At 33.5% G+C, this 8918-nt stretch overlaps 1 protein-coding gene across 1 annotated transcript; it reads right to left on the bottom strand.

Moving 5' to 3' along the window:
• Positions 1-305: 305 nt before the first annotated feature.
• Positions 306-1244, bottom strand: LOC112912403 (olfactory receptor 6C2-like). Its single transcript, XM_025989106.2, has one exon. It carries the CDS (start codon positions 1242-1244, stop codon positions 306-308), a length of 939 nt encoding a protein of 312 aa, XP_025844891.2.
• Between the last annotated feature and the right edge of the window lie 7674 nt (positions 1245-8918).

The following is an 8918-nucleotide window of genomic DNA, read 5'->3' as shown; positions in this document are numbered from 1 at the left end:
ACAGTAAATATTTTTGGCATTTGGATCCATGAGGCCTCTGTTAGGCTACTCAACTCCACCATTAAAGGCCACCATACACAATAGGCAGATGAGTGACAGTGGACATGTTTCAATAAAACTTTATTTACTAAAGCCAGTGTAGATAGACTTTACCCCCATATCTTAATTTTTTTTACTCTTACACAGCAGGGAGTCTGCTTCTCGCTCTTTCTCTCCCTCTGTTACTGCCCCCATTCAATGCTCACTGCCTCCCCATCAAGTTAATTAATTAATTAATTAACTAATTAATTAAATTCAGTGTGCTCTCATTTGTGTAAGATAAATGCAATTTTTTTGATTGTGTCATTGAAAGCTCGTTTCACTTGCTTGTTCCTCAAAGTATATATGAAAGGGTTCAACAAAGGAGCAACAGATGTAGTGAGCACGGATACTCCTTTATTGATATCCACCTCTTCTTTGGCCGAAGGCTTGATATAGATGAAAATACAGCTGCCGTATGTAATGGAAACAACAAGCATGTGTGAAGAACAGGTAGAGAAAGCTTTTTTTCTTTGAGAAGCAGAAGAAAATCTTAGAATTGTCCTGATGATATGTATATAGGAAAGAATGACACCTATCAGTGTAATAATGAATGTCAGTACTGCACAGATTATAACCATCTGTTCTATAACCCATGTATCCGAGCATGAAATCTTAAAAAGAGGAGATGCATCACAGCCAAAATGATCAATGGCATTGGAGTCACAGAATTCCAGCTGGAGGCCCATACCAAGGGGTGTGATGATGATCAGCAGCCCAGAAATCCAGCAACAGAGGACAAGGATGGTACAGACTTTGTTATTCATGATGGTCATGTAATGAAGGGGTTTGCAGATGGCCACATAGCGGTCATAGGACATGGCTGCCAGGAGAAAAAATTCTGTGACCCCAAAAAGCCCAATAAAAAATATTTGGCAAGCGCAAGCATTATACGTAATAGTGTTGTCTCCAGTTGTTATACTGTACAAGAATCTGGGAATGCATACTGTTGTGAATGAGATTTCTAAGATGGAGAAATTGCGGAGAAAAAAATACATAGGTGTTTTAAGATGAGAATCCATAAATGTAAGAATGATAATGGTCAAATTTCCAGTAATGCTCAGCACGTAGCTGAGAAATAAGAAGATAAAAAGAAGAACTTGCAGCTGTGGGTCCTCTGTAAGTCCCAACAAGATGAATGTTGTTATTGCTGTGTGATTTCTCATTGTTACCTATGATGTCTTAGGCAATCTACATGAAAAAAAGTCAAAGAGAAAGTATTTAAACAGAAGAAAGGAAACAATAAGGCAAAAATCAATGAAACAGAACACAATAAAGCAAGAGAGAAGATCAAAGGAATTGAGAGCTGATTCTTAGAAAAGATAAATAACACTGATAAAACTGCTGTGAGACTGACCTGAAGAAAAGATAAGCTTTGACAGGAATGAGCGCCATAACACCATTAGAGATTATACAGATATTAAGAAGATAAAAATGAAATATTTTGAAAATGTCTGCAGAGTAGATTTGGCAACTTAAATGGAATGAACTAATTCTTTGAAGGATACAATACACCAAAGATAATTCAAGTTGAAATATCTAATATATATAGTCCTATATCTATTAAAGTAAACAAATATGTAGTAAGACATCCCATAAAGAGACTCCAGGCTTCAGATGGCTTAATTGTAGGTTTCTACTAAACAGTCAAGACAAACAAAGACACCAGTTCTATACAAATCCTTTCATAAAATTGATGAAACCAAAAATTATAGCATTATCTGATGGAGCTACTCACGTCTGTAAACTTAATATAAATGATAACCACAATAAAAAAGGGAAGAGTGAAGGGTCTTATATAGTAATACATTTTCCGCATTCTACCTCCAGTAGTAAAATATTGATTATAACTGGTCTGTGAAATGTGTCTTGGGTACATCATGTCACACACAAACTTTTAAGAAATGGTATAGTCAAACGTACGTTATATAAATTAAAATGAAACACTGGGGCTATTAATTTTGAGGCAGAAAATGAGAAACAAAAGAAAGAACAATGAGAACAAACAAAAATTGAGTAACAAAACGATTAACAGATGTTCAAACATAAATAATTACATTGTATAAATGATCAAAACATACCACACTGATTAAAACACAGGGATTATAAGAATGTGTTTTTAAGAAACCTCCCACCTAGATGCAGTATTGAAACACTTCACTTCAAATATAATGACATAGATAAGTCCAACAATTAAAAAATGACCACCATGTGAACCACAATAAAGAGAATGTTGGAATAAATATGCTAATATTACCATCAAAGAAAGTTAACAAACATACAAAAGAAAATTACATACCGTTAAATTATCCAATTCACCGATAACAACTAAAGATCTTAATTATTTATGTATTTAACAGTACACCAAAGTATAAGAAGAATAAACTGGCATAAATAAAAGAAGAAATAATAGGTAAATTGTAAATCATAGCTGGAGATTTACTAACCGATGGAACTAGTTGACTGAAAATCCACAAAAGTATAGAAAAACTATATGTCAATTACATATAATTGATGTTTATAGAACACTCTGCCTAATAATGGCAGAATGCACATTATTTTCTTTTATAAATTTATTTTTTATCGGCGTTCAATTTGCCAAGATATAAAATATATCCCAGTGCTCATCCCATCAAGAGAATGCACGTTATTTGAAGTGTACATGTAAGACTGCAAAATCGGTATCCCAACAAGAGAGGTAAAATAAAACAAATATTAATGAGTTTAAACAAACTGGAATCATATAGAAGATATTCTCTGACCACAAAGAAATCAAACTAACAATCAATAACCAAAGAAAAATGGAAAGAAAATATTTACAAATTAAACAGGTTACTTCTAAATAATTTATGAGTCAACCACTAAGACTCAAAGGAAATAAAATAACATATTGAAATAAACGAAAAATATGTGGAACGAAGCTAAACCTAAGAATGAGTGGAGAATTTATAATGTTAAATGTTTATATTACAAAAGAAAAAGTTTCAAACCAAATATAAAATCCTTGACAACAATAACAAAAAGCTGAAAAAAAGAGTGAAAAAACTACCCAAAGAATGAGACGGAAGCAAAGATAGAGATAAGACTAGAAGTCAACAAAATTAGAAACAAAAATACAATAGAGAAAATTAATCTAACCAAAAGCTGTTTTTGTTTTGTTTTTAAAGATTTTATTTCTTTATTCATGAAAGACACAGGCAGAGCCATAGGCAGAGGGAGAAATAGGCTTCCCACAGGGAACTGCTTGATACTGGATCTCCAAGATCATCCCCTGAGACCAAGGCTGATGCTCAACTGCTGAGCCACCCGGGCTCCCCTAAAAGCCGGTTCTTTAGAGATTAATACTATTGATGAACTTCTAACCAGACTGACAAGCAAAACAACAAAATAAAACAGTGAGAGGAGGAAAACACACTTCCTAGAAAAATCAGAAATGAAACCTATCATCCCAGATCTCAGATATTAAAAGGATATTAGAGGATACTGCAAACCATTAACAAAAATATTTTAGAGAGCTTAAATGAAACAGATGAATATTTCAAAGTCAGCAAACTACAAAAACACATCCAAAATGAAATACATAACCTGAAACAATCCTACAACTAGTAAAGAAATAGAATTTGTAGTTAAAAACATTCTAAAGTAAAACTTCTAGGACTAGAGATTTAAACATGAGATATTATGAATTCTATCTAATTCATGAATTCTATCTAATGTCTTTGAGAAAATAAGAGTAGGGAATGTATCCAACCTTATTTTTTGAGTATTTAAGAAACACCTGTAAGATTTAGATAGAATTCAAGGGCCGAAATAGGAGATCACATCTGAAGAACATAAAGAATGATGGGGGTTTTCACTCTTGGGTATTAAGACTTATTTTTAAGAAACCATCATTAAGACTATATGACAAAACAAATCAATATTAAGTTTCCTCAGAAAACAGACGATATTAAGCACCCTCTCCCTCTCCTTTTATAAGGTGAGTGTAACCATGATATCAAAACCAAGGATACTATAAAAAAAAAGAAAAACCATTGAGCTATATCTTCTATAAACATAGATAGAAAATTTCAAAGAAACAATAGCCAATCAAACTCATTATGCTCAATAGCAATATAAGCATAACACATCAGGAGAAGGCAACATTTACCCCAGGAATTCAATGTTGGTTCAATATTTGAAATCAACTTATTCTCCACAAAACAGAAAAAGGGAGAGTCCATGTTTCTTCTGAATACTTTCAGGAAAAAATATTTGCCAAAATTCAACACTTCTTTATGCTTAAAAATTTTTCTCAGTAAAGTAGAAGCAGAGAAAACTGTCTCCATGTGATAAAGGATACTTAGTTATATATATATATAAAAAAAACAACCCAAAACTTCTGCTAATATCAAATATGAGGGGGAAAGCCTGAAAGCTTTCCTCTAAAATTATGAACTATGCAAAGATGGCTACTTATAGTTCACGTTTAACCATGTGCTGGAATTCTTAGCCAGTAAAATAAGGTGAGAAAAAATAATGACATTTTGATTAGCAATATAGGAGTTTAATCATCTTCCTTTGATAGCAGGATTGGGGGGATAAGGAATCCTAAATGATCTACAAGATAATCTTTGAATAAATAAGTGAGTTTAACAAAAGCATGAGATAGAGTGTCAATATATATAAAAAAATTCTATTTGTGTATAACAGTGAGCATTTTAACTTGAAAAATTTTTTAAAATTACAAAAAAATCACAGCTTCATTTAAACATTAAATATTTGTGCATAAATTGAACAAATAATAGTATAGTATAGCAATACAATGGAAAGTTTAAAAAACTGACATGGAGATATGTTTAAACACATAGCTTATTGGGATAGAGCAATGTGTACTGAAATAGAATAAAATCAGGCAAATTGAAGGGAAAAATAATGTCTTATCACAAATGGTGCTGCTACAATAATACATACATATGGATAAAAATGAACACAAATGAAAAATAAAATAGAGCATAGACCTAATAAAAAAAACTGCTTTTCAAAAATACTGTTAAAAAGTGAAAAGGAGGGCAGCCCTGGTGGCTCAGCGGTTTAGCGCTGCCTTCAGTCCAAGGCCTGATCCTGGAGACCTGGGATCGAGTCCCACGTCGGGCTCCCTGCGTGGAGCCTGCTTCTCCCTCTGCCTATGTCTCTGCCTCTCTGTGTCTCTCACGAATAAATAAATGAAATCTTTTTTTAAAAAGTGAAAAGGAGGTGCCAGTCTGGCTCAGTCAGAAGAACAATGAGACACTTGATTTTAGGGTTGAGTTCAAGTCCACACGGAGTGTAGAGATTACACAAATAAATAAACTTTAAAAAAAGAGCTGTTTTAAAAAATGAAAAGAAAGGCCCAATACTAGGAGAAGATATTTATAAAACATGTATTTACAAAGGTCCTGTATTTAGTGTACAGATATATGTCTACACAGTGTATATATGCACATATGTATTATGGACATATTTCATTTTATATATATGAAATACATCTTACTTAACTTATGCTGTGTATATAATATGATGGATACAAAGGAACATGTATGTATGAGTGTACACATGTATTCAAATACACAGTTTACCAATAAAAAGAAAACAGCCCAATGAAACTGGTCAAAGATTTGAACATATACTGCACATAGGAAGAGGCATGAATATCAAATGCGCACATGAAAAGAAGCTCAACATCATTAGTGATTAAGGAAATAAAAATTAAATGATAATAAGACATTACTAAACATTTGTTCCAATAATAAAAATGAAATGTATTAACAATAGCAAGGGTGGGAAAAACAGGAAGCAGTTGAAATTTTCTTATCACTGGTGGAAATAGAAAGTAGTAAAACCAGTGTGGAATATAGTTCTGCAATTTCTTAAAAACTTAAAAATGTATCTATTATGTAACATGGCAAATCCATCCCTACGAATTACCCTAGAGGGAAAAAAATGTCCTTAGAAAGACTTGGTAATTGCAATTTTATTCATAATAATCAAAAGGGGAATGTAATATAAGTAATCACTGAGAAGTACTTTATCTTTTAAAGATTTTATTTATTCATGAGAGACACAGGCAGGGGGAGAAGCAGGCTCCATGCAGGGTACCTGATGCAGGACTCAATCCCAGGATCCTAGGATCACGCCCTGGACCAAAGGCAGGAGCTAAACTACTGAGTCACCCAGGTATCCCTGTGAAAAGTAATTCAAAAAGTGGTATATGTAAATATACATGGAGGGCTACATAGCAGTAAAAGAATAAAGAATTCATGTGTGTGATAATGTGGATAAATCTCAAAGTAGTATGCCAGAGGAAAAAGTATATATGTATTAGAGGGAAAATACTATAAGATTTAGTTTAATTAGAAAAGACAAACCAAATCTGTTATGAAGGATTAACTGGAAAGAACACAGTCAAACATTTAGAAGTGATAGAAATTTATATATCTTGATCGCATTAGTAGTTGTAAAGATGTTGTACATTTGTCAAGACTCGGTGGAATGCTACACTTAAAATAAGTGCATTTTTAAAAAGTAAGTGCATTTTATTGTGTGTCAGTTATACTTTAATAAGAATGATTTTTAAAGTAGGCTGCATGCCCAGCCTGGAGACGCAACATGGGGCTTGATCTCACCACCCTGAGATCAAGATCTGAGCTGAGATCAAGAGTCAGATGCTTAACTGACTGAGCCACCCAAGTGCCTTAAAAATGATTTAAATAAGACAAATCATGGAGTGTGAGAAGATCTTTGCAATAATTGTCAAGGGCTATAGTCAAAATTTATAAAATTTGCTACAACTCAATAAGAAAAGAAAAATCTAATCTAATAACAATTAGGCTAATTTCTTCACTAAAGAGCATAATAAAGGCCAGTGAACATATGAAATGTGAACTTTCTAGTATTTAGGGAAAAGAAAATTAAATTCACAACTACTGCACAATCATGAGAATAATGGATATTAAATAGATGGGCCATATCAAGTTTCTTGAATATTAGGGTGTACATTCCTATAAACACTATGAAAACTTTTTGAATATATTTTTTAAACTGATGTCCAGATATATATGATGCAGGAAATTATAATCCTAGGTCTTTACCCAATCAAAATATGTACACAGAATGCATGTTTAAGAAAGTTTAGCCTCATCATTCCCAATAACCCCATAACCAAAATGCCCATCAGTGATAGAATCAGTTTCTAAATTGTGATATATTCATAAAATGGAAGCACATAACAATGAAGATAAAAAATAATATTGTTACATTCAATAGTATAAAAAGTTCTCCCAAACATAATTTTGAGTGAAGAAGCAAGACACAAAAGAATGTGTAGAATACAATTTCATTTATACAAATTTGAAAGTTAAGTAAAACTAATCGAGTTAGAAATCAGGATAGTGTCTCTCTCTTCAGGGAGGATTATGTGGGTACAGGCCTGGTCTAAGTAGAGAAATGGCTTAGATGATACAGTTCATGTTCCTTCTATATATAGACCTGTGTCCTTAAAGTTTATTCATTTTTCTATAATAAACTGTTGCAAAATTTAACAATTTAAAAAAGCAAGGTGAACCCTAATCCCATTTCATCTAACACTTTATAGTATTCAATAAATAGTTCCTTATTTCTGCACTTCTCTGTGATCCACCAAACCCCCTTTACGTACATTCATTCTATTACAATATGAGGTGATACTTGGCGCAAGTTGTATTCTTTAGCAAAGCTCACGTCAACGTCCAGTAACTGAATTTCAAGGCCATGCCATTTAGATGAATTCTCCTAGTCAATATATATGTTTTCATTTCTTCACTTCTCTACCCCTTCATTCATTACTCAGGCTACTGAAATCTGGCATCTTTATCCACTAATCTACTATTATTACTCTTGCTTATTTCATTATCATTACTCTTGTTTTAGAAGGCCCCCTTCCACCCAGCTTGCCACATCTGGAAAAGACCAATCTATTTAGACTAGACTCCTAACTCTGGGAAACGAACTAGGGGTGGTAGAAAGGGAGGTGGGTGGGGGGTAGGGTGACTGGCTGACGGGCACTGAGGGGGGCACTTGATAGCATGAGCACTGGGTGTTATTCTATATGTTGGCAAATTGAGCACCAATAAAAAATAAATTAAAAAAAACATAAAAAAAAATCTAGTTTGTCTGAAAAAAATACATCTCTAATATGTTATTAAAAGGCCTATCTTTTCCATTCCATCTTCTTCTACCCTACTTCAGATCACTTTGATCTCATACTCAATATGAAACCTTCATATTCTTTTTTTTAAGATTTTATTTATTCATGAGAGACAGAGGCAGAGATACAGGCAGAGGGAGGAGCAGGCTCCATGCAGGGAGCCTGATGTGGGATTCGATCCCGGGACTCCAAAATCACGCCCTGGGCTGAAGGCAAGTGCTTAACCACTGAGCCACCCAGGGATCCCCGAAATCTTCATATTCTAACTGGACTTCCTGTCTCTTGTTTTGATCATTTTATTACATTTTGCTCATTGCATCCAGAATAAGTTCTGAGATACCATCTCAATTCCTGCAGACTAGGCTAGTTACAACTCCACTGTGTTCGTATATCCATCATCCTTACATCAGAGCAATTTGGTGTAGAGATTGCTTATTTTCTATGTGTCACCCACTTAGACTGTGATAGCCTTGGGATCAGGGCCAATCTTATTCTCAGTAGCAGACTCAGATCTTATCACATTTCCTGGAACATAGTGGCTTCTCAGTATATTAATAAACACATAGATATTTACAAAGACCAGAATATATTCTTTACTTCTATTTCAAAATTCTACTTAGTGGAAGTCCTTTAATTC

Source organism: Vulpes vulpes, chromosome 14 (assembly GCF_048418805.1).
Source record: "Vulpes vulpes isolate BD-2025 chromosome 14, VulVul3, whole genome shotgun sequence".
NCBI lineage: Eukaryota > Metazoa > Chordata > Mammalia > Carnivora > Canidae > Vulpes > Vulpes vulpes.
The sequence above is the reverse complement of the archived record's forward strand: the minus strand, read 5'-3'. Positions and strand labels throughout refer to the sequence as shown.